Below are 18,194 nucleotides of genomic sequence, written 5' to 3'. Positions count from 1 at the left end.
GCTAATGCTGTCAACTACTGACAAATTTGCCAGCTGGTCACATCTGGAGAGGAGATATTTTTTATTCCTAAACACACTGTACTGCCAGCATGGACCCTACAGGGTATCCAAGGCATCTTCATGGAGCTCGTTCGTAGGATGCAGGACTTAGAAGGTGGCCCTCTGAAGCTGCAGCTGGAGGCCAAGCTGGGTTTCTCGGAGCATCTAAAATGGTACCTCGCACCTGTGCTTGGGTACCTGAGCTGTTCTCTTTCCACTTCTAGTAAGAGAAACTTCAGTTTTTCTAGCTGTTCCCAGTAGTTTTTTCTTCAGTGAGATTTCAGTAAGGTTAACGACATCTTCTGATACACTAGATTCACCAATGTTTTTGAAACATTTAAATGTATTGTTTTAGCAGAGACTGAAAAGTATAAGTCACCAGTATTGTACCTACAGTCAGCTAGGATATGAAGAGAGGCTGTCAGAGATTTTGACATTAAAAAATTATTTTGCAGTGCCTTGGGTACAGCAAAGGTCTGCGGTTAAATCCTTACCCTGGGAGACAAGGACCACACTCTGCATCATTCTCCTGATCACCAGGTGTCATGACTGTGGCTCGAAAAAATCCCTCGCAGTCTTTGTGTCGCCTGCATATCTGGTAACCTCCCCTGGAAAACTTCTCTGAAGGGCAGGGGATGCAGCCGTAGTCCTCATCTTTGGTGCCGTATCCACATGTCTGCAACAACACAAAGTCACTGAAAAAGCAGGCTTGCACTGCACACCGGCTTCTAGCAAAAGGGAATGTTCATAGCCTGGCCCGTTGGCTTTGCGGCACAACGTCATACCAAGAGAAAAACGTTTGTTGTTTGGTCCCTTAGTGTCTGTCCTAAAAAGGCCATGGAGCAATATAAGGATGTAGCATACTGTGTCCTGGAGAGGGGAAAGGGGAACGAGGGCATCGTACTCCTTGAAAGTGTGTGTCCCCCCCCCAGCTATTTATATCATATTCCAGCAAGTCATGGAAGTGAATTTCAGCTGCTGCTCAGATAGAAAGTGAACTGAAAATTGAAGAGCAGAGAAGAAGATTACAGGGGAAACACGGCTGCAGCAGGCATATCAGCAATCCTGCTTTCATGCTTGGAGAGGCCAGAGTGAACATCACAAAAGGCAATGTTTGGATGAGATTTCGTAACCCTTGAACTCACATGTCCCATCTGAACATTACGTTTAGATTAAATAAAACTAAAACCAACTGGTTGTTATTCAAACATACTTGTTCAGGACTACCAACTGTGTGAAATTCTTTCAATAGGATGTTTATCCCATTAAAACCAAACAGGATTTCAGTAATTTATTTTTTAATAAGCAACAATTATCTGCTGTAAATCAAATGGTTACTTAGGAACCGTAATTTAAAATGTTGCAGAAACATCCAAGTTCCTCTAGTCCCAAAATATCTTAGCAGGAGAGCAAAATTAAATTCTCGGTGTGGGGGGCCAGCGAGCATGCCAGACTAACCGATTAATCACACCATGCCAGAACGGCAGCGTCAGATTTTAAATAACTATTGAGATGAGAATGGACTGGCAGAGACTGGGTGTGAAACTTTTACCTTACAACTTTTACAATATCACTTTTTACAGGCTGCTCCAGGGATGTGGTTTACTGGTGTGAATGCACGGTGCCTCTCTCCCACAACACACTTGCAGGCGTGAGCGCTCCTGCTTAACATCTCTGTCCTTCCCCATTTTCTCTCCCATCCATATATTACTGCCATGTAACAAAGCATTTGTTTTTTGCATTTGGTGCTCGATATGTGTCCCCCTACCAGCAGAAGAAGCTGAAATTACCATGTAAGGCTCTTCGCCCGGCTCGCACTTGGGGCAGTCGTGGCACATGCCGGTGGTCTGGTTGTAGTATTCGTTCTCGCCGCAGTTGGAGTATTCAGCACTGGCGGAGTACACCAGGGAGACCTGTCACCAGAGAGCATCCCAGAGCACCGTCACTTCCATTGCCTTCGTCCCCCATGCCTCGCCCCCTCCCCTTGCTCAGTTGCTGTGGCTCAGAAGGCGTCGGGGCCGGCATTGCAGTGTGAAACACCCCTAAAGCTCAGAAACAGAAGTGGTGCCACTACATGGGATGGAGGCAGATACAGTTTTGAGCAATCTGGTCCTTCTAAGAGTTTCTCAGAGCACTGACATTCGTGCTTGTTGGCACAACTACTCCTCAAAATACTGAAGGCTGTGATTCCTGACCTATTAATTCTCATGCTCTCCTGCACAGCAAATGCCTGAGTTTCCACCTTCCCCCCTCCCAGCTCTAATGAGCCTTCATAAATATGACTGCAAGGGATAATTATAACAACCTGAGATAATGCACTGCCTTGGGCCTCAACCATGATAGGGTTGTGCTTCATGCGACACCCAGGCTAATCAGCTCTTCCAGTGCCTTCTGCCTCTGCTCCATCCTGGGTCCTTCTCCTTCCTCTCCTCCCTAGCATCCTCAGCCTAAGCAGCACATGCCCAGGTGTTTTATGGAATGGAAACCGATCACTGCATTGGGGTTCAGTCCCTAAGTTATCTGTAGCTGTGCCATGGCAATTCACAGGTGTTTGCAAAGTCCCAAGCAGAATGCAGTTATCTTTGCAGGCTGGAGAAACCTGTACGCACATAAACACCTACCACCAGAAAAGGGAACACGTGAGTCCATTTACGTTCACCCAGGTGAGCCATGCTCTCTTGATATTTTACCTGAAAAGACAGAACCAGTGATTGTTTAGGAACATGAGTAAATATCTGTGTGTGTTGCCAAAATAAGAACAGAAGGGCTCATAAGCAGAACAAAGGTTACATGGGAGCGATGCCCGGAGGTCTAAACAAAAAGAGAAGGGGAGATGTGCACGTGCACTCACACACACGCACACACTACACACCCTAACTGCACATCTCTTTCCTCTCTTTGAGAACATCAATGGCATGAGGGAGCCCAGTCCTGCAGCCTTTATAAAAATCTGTCAAAGGTGAGGAACCTGTTCTAAGCCCTGGCACTTCTTGGCTTGCTGAGAAGTCCTCCCACGGAGGAACCAAGGGCTACGTCTCGACCGCTGAATGAAAGATGGATGCGGAGCAGTAGCCTGACTTGTGTCCACACTGCTTAGTGCCTGACACCACTAGATCAGATTAGTCTAGGAAAGATCTAGACGGAGCAGCCAAAAGCAGAGCCAGGGAGCAAACGGACTGCAAGCAGCGTGGGCAGCCGGCACGCCGGGGCTGTGCCTTCCCTGCCGGCTCTTGCGGATCCACTGAGAAAGCCCAGAGCTGCCTTCTGTAGAAAGTGTTGGCTGCTTTTTGTTCTCAAAAAGCAAACTGCAGATTTAAGAGAGCAAACTCATGGAAGAAGCCAAATTTCATATTTGAATTGCTATTACAATAGTTGGGGAAAAGAAAGGCTGCAATCTCTGTTATCAACACATGTGCTAGTTTATTTCATTTCTTCAAATGAATAATTTTGAATAAGAGCTAACGTTACATATGCATGTACTGGATTTCTTTCTAAGGGGAAAAGAGAGACAGGAAAAGGAGACACAAATTGTTTCACTAGCATGATACAACATATTTAATGGTATTGTTACAGAGCATAATATGCCCTAGGGATTTTACAGCTTCAAATTGCAAATGTTTGAGATACAGTTGCAACACTTTGGTCCTAGCAGATGTAAACTACTCTTAAATTTTCCGGGTCTCAGACACTGCAAGGCTTTTAGTCTCTCAGAAGAGTACAATTACTGCTTTGTGCCACATTCGAGCAAACAACCTACATGAGAGCAGCGCTCTAGTATTTGAGATAGCCACTAACACTGACATTTTTAAACAGTAAGTAGATTAAGCAAAGATTATATCACTCCAGCATCAAGCTAGGAACTTGCTTTATACGTTCCTTCCAGCAGTTAGGCTAGCTGAGACAGGTAACTGGGTGGGTGGGTGGACAACCTGAATTATGACTATATTAGTTTCTGCAGGAAATTGCACTTTGAAACCTAGAAACAAAAGAGAATCAGAGATAAATTGTCCTAAAACTGGAGGTAAGAGATGGAAAATAGTCACGCAATTGTATAAACTGTCAAACATTTGAGTTGGACGAAGGCTTTGGCTATGACAGTGCAGTTGTTTGGAAAAGTTCCAAGGATATAGTCTTAACGCATATGTCTGTTAAACTGAATCCTCATTATAAAAGAGCTTGTTAGACTTTAAATATTAATATTATTAAGGCTGTGTCCCCACTGATACTATAAAATGATCGTATTTATTATAAATGGGGTCTGAGGCTGCTTGGGACCAAAAATTTCACTGAAAAAGTTTGAATCTGTAACTTTACAGTAAGAATATCTCTTACAGCAAAAACATGCTTCAGTTTGCTTTCAAGCCACCCAGATGTTTGCTGTTTGAGGTACTTGTATGCAATCATAGCCAGATTTGAAAAATGGAAATGAAGAAATGTAGCCCACTAATGTATAATAAAATCTTCTCCATCCATTTGGTATTTATTTACATAAAATTGAAAGTGTCATTATACATACATACATACATAAAATATTTTTCTGTCTCTCAATATAAATATGCATGTGGGGTTATGTTTTGTATGTAAACATACTTTTTCCCCCCTGCATTCCATCATTACACATAGCAATATGTCAAACATATGGGAAATACTTTTTTAACTGGAAAAAGCCAGTTCAAAGTGCTGAATATGGCTAGATTAGAACTCCAGGGGAGACTTTTTCCACAAATTGGAATACCAAAAAGCTAAATTTCAATATTCATCCCCCTATTCAAGTACACTGCCATAAACCGGCAGTGTTATTTTCCGCTGGGTTTTTTTCCTCCTTTGCAGTTAAAAACCAAAATGCTTACTTTATTTTTATAATGCAGGAGTGGGGGAAGGCAGATGCAGGAAGTTTCTGGCAGTAGGGCCATAGGGACCTCCTCAGCTGGGATGATACCTGATGGTGTCTACCAGGACATACCAGGCTGTTCTTGGGCTTGCTGTCAGTTTTCAAGCATGTTAATTTATACCTGCACCATATTATCTGTCACGCATTAATCCCATCCACGCAACAAGGGATCTTCTAGTGCTAAGATCACTTTTGTCTCTAGCCGACATCTGTGAAGACAGGCAAAGCTTGGACAATCAGCCAGCTTCTGCCAAGACGCAGGAAAAAGAGTGGCCAGTTATGGCCCATAAGCATGAAAAACAATTAGTTCTTAATGAGTTAACAGATGCTGCACCTTTCCTTCATATTCTGCTATGCTTTGACTGAAGCAAATGACTCTCCTGGGGGATGGCAGGCAACGGCAAGTGGGAAGGAGCTGGAGGTGTATTTTTGCTGGGACCATGCAATTGCTCCTAAGCAATCTGGGATCTCCGGCAGCTCGTCTGCCGAGCCCTCCACAGATCCTGACTTGTGTTTTTGTTTAGGCCACGTGGGTGTCTCCGGAGAGGAGGTGTAAAACACAGACCTGCGTCTTTGTGGATCAGGTGCGCAACATGCAGCAAGCCTCATCATGACTAGAGGGGGTTGCTAATTACAGCCATATTTGCCTTTCAGGGCATATTCATTAAGAGCTGCTAAGAATATACACATAAGCTGACAAGAAAAGGAAGACTATTTTCCCAGTGGCAACAACAGCAAGAAATGCTAGAGACTTGTTGTCTCAGCTTCTCTCCTGTAGACTGTGAGGCACAAATTTGGCCTAGGGGAATAGGAAAAGAGATGCCTGGGACCCTCTTACTCAAATATCTCTCCTCCCAGACACAAGGCCCTTCTATATAGTCTTTGTGGCTTCCTACCAAGAACTGGAAGATACAAATAAATAAATAAATGAATCCCCAGGCAGAAAATGCTTAGTTCAGGCTGTCCAAAGAAGAGAAAGCATCATTCGCAGTGGTCAGCCTTTGAATTTGATAATTTACTTAGATGATAAGGTAGCACTGCCGTGATACTTAGAGTATCCATGAGTAAACGGAGTAAACATAGGGAACATGCAAACAATGAGGTTACCGTAGCTGGTGGTCTAAGCTGAAGCTCACAGCTTTCGATGGATGATCTTAGCTGTTATTTTAATTCCGTGGCTTCAGTATCAACACAGTGCAAAAGATAATATCCTATCATTCATAGACTTTTTGGGTTTAAAAAAAATTTTGAAAATAGGAGGAAAACAAATACATGGATTGAAGTACAGAAATACATATTTCTTAGTGTTGCGGGGGGGGTTTAGTATCTCTGCAATTCTTTAATTTCATCACCGATGCAGATATACTTCAAGGACAGAAAACTTGACTTTGCAAGAGGGAAAGGCACAACTGCTGTGTCAGACAACTTCACCGTTTTGGTATTTCTATATGCATTTCTCTTCTGGGGTTTTCTAAGAAGCAGTTTGGTTAGCAGATCTGTGGTTACAAATGTAATTCCTGAGTAGCTGGCAAAATGGTATCGATCACTAACCCACATCCAAGATCTCCGCTACCAGCAACAACAGCAGTGATAGGCAACAGAATGGGTGACAAAAGGTTGCATATAAATAAATGTGGGCAGGTCATATGTACTTCATAGGTGCCACCAACAAACCCAGCGCTTGCCCCACGTTCCCAGAGTTTATGAGAGGAACCTCACAAACCACCTTTTCCACAGATTATCACAGTTTTTTGCATGGGCTCAGCAGATAATCTCTGTATGCTCCTGATGCTGCTAAATCCTTCTGAGGTGCGATAAGCACATAAACCTCACTGCAGGGCCTCACAGGTTTCAGAGTTCAGCAGCAGAGTTCAGTCTGGCCCCGGCCTCGTGAAAAAAGATGCGGTCTCAGTTTTTCTTTCAGGAGGAAAGAGGATTCCCTGAACACATCACTCAACAACAATGATGGCAGTGCAAGCTCGGGGAGAGAATAAACTTAGAGAACTATAGGCAAATGGAAACACAGAGATGATGAAGAAAACTATTTTGTAGCCTTGGTTACAGTTTGTATTATTGTGAAAAAATATTGCACAGAACAATATTACATTTGTAGGAGAACGCGAACTACACCGTTTCCCATATCTGTTTTTTATCACGTTGACCTTGCAAATACACCTTAAAAATTACCTCAGAGAGGGATGTAAAAAGTGTTAAAATGATACAACTCTCTTCTTCCTTTTACCTGAAACATCAAAAGGAAGTGACAACAGCCCAAGCTACACATAAAACTTTAATTGCCTCTGTGATCTGGCAACTCTGTCAGAAAAACAATTCATTGCTCAGGCACAGAAACAAGATTTTTTCCAGTGGGAGCTGCGTTGACAAGAGGGCACATAAAAGATTCTTTAATTTGTTAATGGAGCCACCACAAACTGAGGACGTGGGGGCAATCAAGTCTAATGAAGAGCTGTCTGTCTCTTACAGACTCGCTTATCTGGGAACTACATCTGAAGTCCGTATTCGAACCTGCTTTCTCAACTTACATAAAGACTTGCGTTGGCTCTTGTGTAGACAGGTCATCAGCTTTCTGAAAAGATTTTCAGGAAAAAAAAAAAGAGGCTACGATGCAGGAAAAAAGCAAGAAAGATGGAAAGGCTCTTTTCAGCACACTTTGAACGGCTGGCATGTGTTCCTGCGGAAACAGAAACGGGGGCACTAAGGAGATGCGGGGGCTGAGGGGACCACACGGTCTCCCTGCCCATCCCCAGGGCACCCACAGCTGGCTGGCACCAAGCCAGCTGCCCCCTGGCCCTCTTACTACTGGCATGGCCCCAATTCGGCTTCCCTCTAGGCTGATATTGGTCTTATCTGCCATCAGCATCCCTCCAAAACCCAACCTTGCTGGGCCAGGGCTGCCGGAGGAGAACAGTGTTCTCCATCCCCACCCATAGTCTTCCCAGGGCACGTGGCTCGCAGGCACACCTCCCTGCCTGCTGCCCCAGCAACCCCAGCCGCTCAGGGAGGTGAGCAGGGATTGAGTATGGGATGGCTCTTTGGGCAGGAAAATGATAATTCATTGATCCTGCAACCTGTCGTTGCAACGCATCCACTTCAGTGATGTTCCCACTAGAAAGGCTGATATTTCGGTGGGGAAGTGATGCTGTAGGGAAAAGGCACTCATGACCTCTGGCCATGGAGGCTGCTGTGGTTGGTTCTGCTTTATAGAAACAAGAAAATACTCATTAGGGCGAAAATGTGAGCAGGGACTTGTACCTCCCCCAGTCAAAAGGCTGCCCTGACCCTTAGGCTAAGTCACATGATCTCTTTTGTTTTCTATAATTGAAAAAAATAAATTAAAAAAAATCTGGGATTTGTTCTGACGCACAATTAAAAAAAATCAGAAACCTCATATTTGTAATGGGGGAAAAAATCTTTACTTTTTTGGCCGATCCCCATAAGGATTTTCCTCAGTGGGAGAGGCTTGCTTTCCACCTCTCTGAAAATAAAATTTTTCTAAGGTGATTTACGTGAAGGCTTTCCTGTTATTTTCAGCCCCTCCTAAAGTCTGCTGGGAAGTGCTACAACTGACATATTTTTCCTTCTGCTTTGCTTGCTTACTTGTTTGGTTTAGGAGGGCTTGGGCTTTTCTGTTAAGAAACTCTGGCAATGGCAGCGGCGGGTGCAGTGTGCTGGAGGCACATCAGGGCTGCGCCCCATCCCCCCAGAGAGCTCCTGCTCTGCTGCTCAGGTGGGCTTGCCCCACTGCCAGCTCACAGCTGCCGGAGGGCACCCGAGTTTTCCATGGAAATAGTTGCAAGACGGATCTTACATCACCACGAAAAATTGCAAATGAGCATGTTAGACTCCCCAGCCTAATGATTCTAAGGCGAGAATGAATGAGCAACAGTACAGTCATTCACTGTCTACAGGGTCGTCCCAGTGCTGCATCGACCCTGTGCTTTCTCCATCACTGCTTCCTAAGAAGCTTCCCCATCTCCCCCTACCTGAGGGAGACAAAACTGGGTTTTGGCATTTTGCTTCCAGAAGCGAGGTAAAATTGCTGGTACAAAACCAACTCATTTTAGATTCAGAAGCTCTCCTTAGTTCCTAAGGCAAGTATTACTTTCCATTCGGAGCAGAAAATTAAAAGCTTATTAGGAAAATACAAACCACCAAAACAACGATGATGTTTTTCTAACATATTTTCCTTTTCACTGGGCTTTATGCTTTCTAGATGACAGATAACCTAATAAGAACAGTCTGAGTCTTGGCTTGTGTTATTAAGGTCGATAAGGATTTGAGCTCACACTTTGCTTCCATTTCTCAGGGTCTGATCCTGTGAGCTGCCAAGTACTGTCAAATCTCACAGTATTTGGGAAGCGAAGGATTTTTAGCACCGTGCAGAGACTGACATCTTTTTAATACAATAAGGGTTGATGGACAGGACAGAGGTGCAGAAATTTAGGAATACTTTACGGGAAGAAATTGAGGTGAAATCCTACAACGACCATCAACAGAATTTATTGAAATTGTAAACAGAATAGAAATCCCATGGTGATCATCAATAAATAATGTCTGCTCTTAGCTCTGCAGCACATTTGCATTTCTTAGCTAAAAGCCAGAAAATTATTAGAGAGGTCAACAAACAGTTCTGTTTTTTCCACGGTTTATGTGAAAACATCTGAATTACTGCATCTTACAGGCACAGTGAATAGCAGCTGGGGTGCTGCGGGAGGGGGCTGCAGCAGAGCAGGGTGGTACCTTCGGAGGGTGAACCTCCCCTGCGCAGGTCTCTGCATGGGGAGGATGTCATCGGGAGGGTCCTGGCCACGAACATTTATTCCTTGTACAAGTGCATTAAGCAACAGTGCAGCAGTTTCACTGCGTTTGGCAAATGTAATGAAGTCAGCATTAGGTGGTGGCCATTTATACTTCGGTACTTGATTTGAGAGTCCCAGAAAAGCTTGTTTGTCAACAGGCCTCTGTCTTGCAGACAAAGGAGTACACACGCTGCCAAAAAACATTAGGTTTTTTATTATTCTACTTTTTACATAACTCTGTTTGAAGAGGATTTATTATTTTTGTAAACTAGAGGCTGGCCCCATTTAAATTCAAAACTACATCCCAAGCTGCCCGGGCCACCATTGTTGGGAAGAGCAGGGAGAGGGCGCACGGGGAGGGGAAGCTCTCCGCTGGGAACAGGGGCCACACAGCGAGCGGGCGCCGTGCTGGGGGGGTGCCCGAGTGGAAAGGCGGCTGGGGGGCATGGCATGGGGCACCCACAGCACCAGCCAGGGCTTGCGGGCCCCTGTGCCCCAAGCAGGGGACGCAGGGTGGTACACAGGAGTAGTCCCTCCCTGTACCCCCATCTCGTGGGCGTGTGTTCCCCTGGGGGGACAGTGAGGGGATGGGGCGTAGAGGCCAAAACGCAGCTCCCGGTCCAACGCGAGGCAGAGGAACATGCCCAGGCAACCAAATCCTCCATATCTGTGGGTAGTTGCGAGCTATGACTTGCTGGGGCTGCTGTTTATGCCAACCACCACGCGTACAGGTGAGAGGAGGAACAACCAGCACCCAGGCTAATAGCAGCTGAAGTCCCAGTCCACTATACAGACATGCCTACAGAAATTGTGTGTTTACAGGCACGCGTGTGTACACAAACACATCTATTTATACCCATGTGCCCTCAGAGAGGCTGACTGTCCCTCACATCTCTGTTCAGCTTGGATCTCCTGAATCTCAGATAATGTCCTGGTGGAGGGAGATCTCTGTGCTTAACGTGCCGCGTAGGGTTACAATTAGAAAGTAGGTTGCCTCTGCTCCTAGGGAAGGAGGAAGAAATGGCTTTCTCTGTTGGAATACTTTCTCTTTCGAGTTGATAATCACAAAATCTCTTCATAATTTCTCTGAGGCCCTTATTTTTTTTTTTTTAATGAAGGTGTTTACATTCCCAATTAAGGAGTGCATTAAGCCTAGTGGTACCTTATCTGATAAACCTGTTACCAGGCTATGTCAAGCTGAGCCTTTCAAGGGAGCAAGCTAGTTTTAAAAACTGGTTATCCTCTGGGCTGGAAATGTGCAAGCCAAGAGCTTGCAATTAACTTGGGTTAACTACAAAATACCAGAAATGTAATAATGTATTTAAAAATATAACACAAATGCTAATGACCTTTTTTTTTTCTTCACCCCCCCTTTTTTTCCCCCCTCTGCAGGAGCTAACAGCCTGTCACTTCGCTCCCAGGTAAAGCCCCCCACGCTCCACAGGTGTTAACCACCTTTTTCTCTCATGTGGTGGGATTGATTAGCACAGCAAGATTGATCCAAGAGCGATTCCTTCCACCTCACACTTAGCATGGCTTTTACTGCTGCTTTTTGAGCCTGCTGAAGGAACTAGGCCTGAGAGCTGCTCATTTTTTCTAGGCCTATCAGCTAGTCTAATAAAAGACATCACTTTTCTCTCCATGCCTATTCTCCCACCACCACCACCATCGTGCACATCACGAGAACTTTGAGACACCACCACCAGCAGTGCTTCACAAGATGTAAGCTTGTATGAGTAACCACTTCACCTCCATTTCACAAAAAGTAGCAGCCTCGCAACTGCCCCCAGGCCATTTCAGCAGGGAAATTGCCTCCCAGCTTGGTGTGCTCAGCCAATTCTGATTGCAACTTGCAGCACGGGATGCTTAAATAAGACTGGCTTTGAGAGACCAGGCAGGAGCCTTTAGTTCAGTAATTGCTCTTCTGACATGACCCATCTGTATCTCTCTGCTTGCTCATTTTTTACCTATTGGACCTATCCTGTGTCCCTTATGCGTATCGGTGTCAAATGCTTTATTGAAGTCCAGAAAGTCCATGGTACCTGCTCTATTTAGGAATTAAAGCTTCCTGTCAAGAATAACTTATGACTTTGGTAGGTCTTACCTACCAAGGTCATATTGTATTGCACATCTAAAGGCAGTCTCTATTTCTTCTATGATTTTACAGAAGACATAGGAACATTTCTTGTGCAAAAACCACTAACAAAACAACCTGAGCTATTGACCCCAAGTGTAGATGGGGAGGGGAGAATATCTTCAGGATGAGGGTACCACCAGACAAAAGTGTTACAAAAAACAGCTCCCCACCTTCAAGCCCCACAGTGCCGTGCTGAAACCACACCAGGCAAGCAGCAAGGCAGGGCACGAGAAGGATGAATGACTGTGGGTACAACTGGCCCAAATCCTCTCTGCTGCAAGAGGTGTCCGACAGGGGAGAGGAGCTGATAACACATGTTTGCGGAGGCTGAGTGGGAAGGGGAGCAGGTTGCTCGCACCCATCTTGAGAGAAGGGGCCTGTGGTGTCTGGGGGTTGCTCGCTGTGGGTAGCTGAGTGGGTCTCCCACCAGCATGGCCGCCCCAGGGCAGGCATGGGGCTGCCTCCCGTGGGCCCTGCTGGTGTCTCAGCCTGGATACTTGCAGACTGAGAACGGGGGTAACTGGAAATGATTGCACACGCCACTGGCTACCCTGCATTGCCTGAGGGTCAAGCTTTGCCACCGGCTGACCTGACAGCAAACACCCCAGAAGGCACGGGCAAAGTGGGGAGTTCAGGCTGGCAAACTAACGACCTGGAAGGCAAGCCTACAGGGGGTTTGGAAAAAAAATGTATAGAAAGGAAGCTATACTCCTTCTGCTTGTGCTATGCTAGACGCTACTTTTCCCCTGTGTACTACAACGGTGTTCATGACTGCCTTCCCCAGTCACCTGGGGAGGGCTGCTGCCTACTTCTGACTTGAGTACCACTAAGCCTAGCTTACATTTTCTCTTCAAATATACTATATTTCACATTGGCTTTATATTTCTTTCCTCCCCTGCCTCCTCCATTAACCGGTCATTTAGCTGATTCAAATGCCTTTTACAGTGCTACAACCCGACTATGCTGTCAGCAGAAAAAGATATTTTTATCATCCATATGCACATCTATTGCCTCATCCCATTCCAGTGACACAAGCACAAGAAAATGTGGGTATGTAGTTTCAGAAGCATTACCCTGTCCTGACACAGAGGTGATGTGACGGAAATGTGGCAGAGCACTGCAGGAAAAATGAAGAGGATAACACCAGAACAGAATTGAAGCAATAGTGAACATCATGGTCTTATGGTCTTGATTTCTACCATCTAGTTACATGCATTTTAAAAATTTATATTCATCTAAAGCTCCTTTTTGATAAGAGTCTTTGGACATGCCAAGAGTCTGACTGTAACTGTGAACCAAACTGCAGGTTTTATAATATTCTGTGTTGCCGTAGGGAAAACTAAATGAAGGTTGGAAAGGGACCTCTGGGAAGCAATGGCAGTCCTAAGAAGTCTGGAAGACAAGGAGCCAGCGAGAGAAGGAAATGCAGCAGTAAAAAAAAATGTGGTTTAAAGTTATCTCCAGAAACATTTCATATGATCAAATAAACATAATCTTTTCTGTTACAAACCAGAAGGTGACACATATTCCTACCGGATGATGAGGGATGTTGCAGTGAATAAATACAGCTCCTTCCAGCTGCTTTAATAGTTATGTGTAACATCTCATCAGCCTTGAGACATTTTGGATTTGGCTATTGTTTAGAAATGAGAACTTCCTATAGTTTCCCTTAACAGCTTTGAAATGTGATGTGTCATTCACAAGCAGCTGCAGACCTTCTGCTCCCTCTGACTGCAGTACTTGCTGAGAACGGAGTTATTCTGGGACAGCATTAGTTTGTACTGCAAATTTAAAATCAGATGTGAATTATCCTCTCCATAAACCACCTTTGAATAGATTCAACACTGCCCCACCAATGGTTAATTTAATGTTTTGATTTAATATATGTCCTGTGAGTGTTTTTTTTATGCACCCTACAAGTGAAGGTTTGCAAAGCTCCATCTCCTAAACCAGATCCCGACTCCACTGGGGGGCAGTGCATTAGCACATATATTAATTCTGCACTCCTTCTCCTTCTGAGAAAGCAAGTTTTCCCAGAGAAATATTTAGTTATCATGCGAGGTTCTGCTTAATGGAACAAATATGCATAGGCAGATATATACGGTGAATATCCCTCCTATACATGCTGTTAGATTACTGACTTGCTAGCTAAACAACCAACACTAACCTGAGAATGAAACCAAGTCTGAGTACAGAGGTAGTTTAAAGATAAACTATGTATTGGCACCAGGATCAACAGATTCTAAATTAGCTACAAAGCTGCGGGGAATAATGACATGTGAAGTCAGTTTTTGGGGGTTTTTTTTCTTTTTTTTTTTTTTTTTTTAAATTCTTGGCCCGTCGAGAGATTTGGGATGGTTTGATGTTCATCTGGAGGCTTGTCAAAATTCTATAGAAACTTAATAGCCTGCCAACATGGGTGGTTGCTGCTTAGAGGCATTTCGACATGGCAAAGGTCCTGTCTGCACGCTGCAGACCTGTATCCGTCAAAGGCTGCTTGGAATGACATGAAAACAGGAGCTGTGCAGTGTCGGAACGCCGTGTGCAGGATCGCAGGGGTAATGTATGCACATCCCCACTCTCCTGGGGCAGCCAAGCTGTGGGAGGAATCCATTTGGCCTCTTAATTTTTCTGAGCACTGCCTAAACATTAAACCCCACAAGGTGCTACCACACCTATATACCAAGTTTTGGGTGGGACAGGGCTCCCTGTTCTCTGGTTAGAAGAGAAATGAAGACCGGAGGGCAGACGGGGAGGTGGGATGAAGCTGGGTTGAAGCAGGAACCAGGGCAAAAGTCTAGGCATGGAGCTGGAGGAGGCATGGAGGGCTGGGGTCTGGATTGGGAGCCCTGGGCTGCAGAAAGGGCACTGAGGGTGAGGACAGGAGTGGGGAACTTGACATAACTGGAAGGCAGCAGAGCTGAGCACAGGCTGTGGTTGCCCTTTGGTGGGGTCCCACCTGCTGGTGACTCCATGGCAAGCTGTAAGGACAGTTGCCTGGTGGGGTTTGAGTTACACAACTTCAGAAAATGGCACAGGGCCTCCAGGGTTGGAGGCAATCACAATGCATGGGGCCTCCAGGGTTAGAAGCAATCGTAACATGAGGGAATGGCCAGGTTGCTGAGGCTTCAGGAAGCAGAACTGGAGCCATCCTGTGCCCAATGGTGGGATGGGGAAGAGGATGAGCCTTAAACCATCCTTGTGATGAGGTTCAAGCTCCTCCTTGAAGGCACGGGACAAGGCCGCTCGACAGAGAGCGGGGATGTTTGCCCCATGGCAGCACAGAGTGAGCTGCTCGCACTTCCCCCGGCAAAGCTTTGCAGCGTCATGCCAGGCACCTTGGAATGGTGACAAGAATTAGAGTGAAGAATTAGTTGATAGGACAAAACCTTGGTTACACACCACCCTGAAGGGAGACATACGGGTATTCTGGCCTGAACCCAGGAGCTGGATAGCTGAGGGATACATACATGCAGAGCAGCTACCGTAGATGAAACACAGGAATTGCACCATGGCAGAGAAAGGACCTGAGCAGGTTGTGCCTTTCCGAGAGAAGCCCTCACCTTGAGCGGTGCAGGTGGAGGAACTGCTTAACTGAGAGGAGCCTGCGCTGGCAGATGGACTGGGGCTGCCCGGGACGTGCTTGGGGAGAGTGCTGTCTGCAGCCCATTCCCTGTGTTAGACTAAATCCTCTCTTACCGGGGCCCTCATAGTGTTTTTGCAGTTGCATGGCTGTACCCTCTGAGAGCAGATAGGTGCTTCTATGTTTCTCGTTTCAGGCTGTAGAGAATTGTAAAGTACATACTCGATACCTGCATCAGGACTGTACCCATGTCTGATGACTTGAGCTAGCCCAGGTCACTGTTCTTGACCCTGTTTGGGTGCATTCGAACAGGTTTCAGAGCAGAGCTGGGCAGAAGTGTTAGAGCTATTTAGGATCCCTCTAGGCTAGGAAGAGGCAGAACTTGCTGGAAGTTCACACTGACTCATCAGTCCCTGGATTTTGGAGCTTGTGGAGGAGGAGGTTCTCACTGTGCTTTGTGGGTTTTGTTTCGTTTTGCTTTGTTTTGTTTTTTTCAGGGCTGGACTTGCCGTGGATGGCTTTGTCCGAGAGCCTTGCGGCCAAGAACACAGATTTACCTCATCACAGGTTGGTGGAGGACATCTGGACTTCATAAGGAAGACACTTCTGAAGCAGGAGGAGGAAACACTCAGAGAAATGGCCTTACTAGGTCCAGGTAACTGATAAACTCTAGTATGGCCACAGGAGGATGAGGGGTAAAGTTGGATATATCAGGCTATGGATAGGGGAGATGGTCTATTGGGAAGCAGGGCAGTAGGTCCCTGACAGAGGAGAAACGCTACGTGTCTGGTTGGAGGTATGTCACTCCACTCCGCTTCTGGGCAGAAGAGAAGTGCAAGGCAGAAAGCAGAGCTGGGTAAAACTAACTCTAAGAAGATTAAAAAAATTTTTTTGCAATTAATGGATAATTCATGTTTATCAGGATTATAAGAAAGAAGAAGAATAGCTTACAGCTGTAAATTCAATTTTTTTTTTTTTACTTTCTTAGCACTTAAGAAATCACTGTAATTGCAGCAATGAGAGGCTGAAGGCTGTCCTTGGATTAAACTTGCCTGCAATTCAGATGATACTGCAAACATTTCTTCAGTTCACAAGGACTTTTATTGGAAAACTTGGATCATAGATGCTTACTGGTTTGGATATTGCTTCTCCATCTTATTGCCTTCATGCAGTTTATTACTAAAGATGGAAAAAAATTATTTCTATCACATCTGACAGCTTTCTAGTTTGTGCCTACGTGCACGACATTTGTGGCTAAGTATTTTAACACAAAAATTCCTTTTGCAAGGCCAGCATGGATTTTTTTCCTATACTTCATCTCCCTGTTTTTGAAGGAGTGATTTTGATGATGAGGTAACATTAACAGAATAAAGCTTATACTGAAACAAATCTCAGAGCTACATTAAATTAGCCTAATTAAAACAAGATTCTTGCATCTTCTCAGCTGTACTTTCTTTAAAAGTCTATGTACCTCCAAGACACACCTAGTACCAAAAACACCAGACTATAAAGCCATTAGATTTCACAGAGAATTATATAGACCTTTGCCAGTTCAATCTATCAGTACAGTAAAATGCATCCTGTCAGAAAAAAAATGGTGATTCTGAGATCTGTGCTTATTATATACTTATCAGTTATCAAATAATTGAATCATAAAAAAAAAAAGGACCGGATGGGACCTCAAGCAGTTATCTAATCTACCCTTCTGTCTCATACTGAGACAAAATCATTCTCTGCCACCCCAACAAACATTTATCTAACTGGGTCTTGGGAACCTCCGGTGACAGAGATTACACAATTTTCCCTTGTCTATTTATTCCAGTGTATTGCTGTTCTTGGTATTAAGCAACTTCTCTTAATGTCTAATCTACATGTCTCTTCATTCACTTGAAGCTGCTGCTGTTTGTCTTATCCATCACGGATGTGAAGAACAGATTATTTCCTTCTGCTCTGCAGCAGTTTCCTAGGTATTTGAGTCTGACCTCATGTCTTAACTTGGTCATATTTTATGCAAAACAGTCCTAACTTGTCCAGTTTTGCACCATTAAGCTACGATTTCTAGAGCACTGTCTGTGCTTCGACTTGGATTTTCTCCAGCTTGCCCCCATCTTTCTTGAGGTGAATGTCTAAAACTGAACAGAATATTTTTATGAAGGCTTTGGCCGTCATGGATAGAGCATTTCATTTAAGAGTTTATAAGCCCTATTTCACACATGCCTGCATGAAAGTGTGGAAAGAATAAAGGTCCCGCAGTCAGCTAGGGATCTACCAGAGACCACAAAATCTCACCTGTTAAGCTACTACATGTTTGAAGCTGGTAAGGCTTTTGGCTTCCTCTTCTCCCTCCTTCCCCATAATCTATGTTGGCATTGCTACCAAGATGAGAAAAAATATTTTGCATTTGTAAGTCATATATCAGTTTTGCAGTGTTGCTATTTCTGCGCCAGCAAATACATTCCTTTTGTGCCTAACAACTGCCCTGGGTTTTTCATTCTGCTGGAGTAAACTCTACCAAATTTGTTGTTTTGCCAGTGATACCATAGCAACATATTCCCTTTCTCCATGCTCCTTGCTTTTCCAGGTTGGTGAAGGGGATGTTGAGACTGCCATGGTAAGAGTGTTTTCATCTGGAGAACAAAAGCAATCTGCACCCTCAGAAAGCTGTCATCGTATCTTCTGCAGACTGCTGAGCCATGCCAGCTCAAATCTTTTCACTGTAATGCT

At 44.9% G+C, this 18,194-nt stretch overlaps 1 protein-coding gene across 2 annotated transcripts in view; it reads right to left on the bottom strand.

Moving 5' to 3' along the window:
- The window catches only part of EDAR (ectodysplasin A receptor), a gene marked incomplete at both ends in the record, with an annotated part of 62,184 nt that overhangs the window by 22,484 nt on the left and 21,506 nt on the right, over positions 1 to 18,194 (bottom strand). Inside the window, 3 exons of one of the 2 annotated variants that reach the window (XM_082334477.1) lie at positions 534 to 715; positions 1,830 to 1,952; positions 2,661 to 2,729. In XM_082334477.1, the coding sequence (XP_082190603.1) occupies positions 534 to 715; positions 1,830 to 1,952; positions 2,661 to 2,729 (374 nt within the window). Of the gene's footprint in view, positions 1 to 533; positions 716 to 1,829; positions 1,953 to 2,660; positions 2,730 to 18,194 lie in introns of those variants that run through there. The other variant, XM_082334478.1, reaches the window with a different exon arrangement.

This window comes from Platalea leucorodia (genome assembly GCF_965183815.1).
Source record: "Platalea leucorodia genome assembly, chromosome: 2".
Classification (NCBI taxonomy): Eukaryota; Metazoa; Chordata; class Aves; order Pelecaniformes; family Threskiornithidae; genus Platalea; species Platalea leucorodia.
This window is presented reverse-complemented; position numbering and strand designations above follow the sequence as displayed.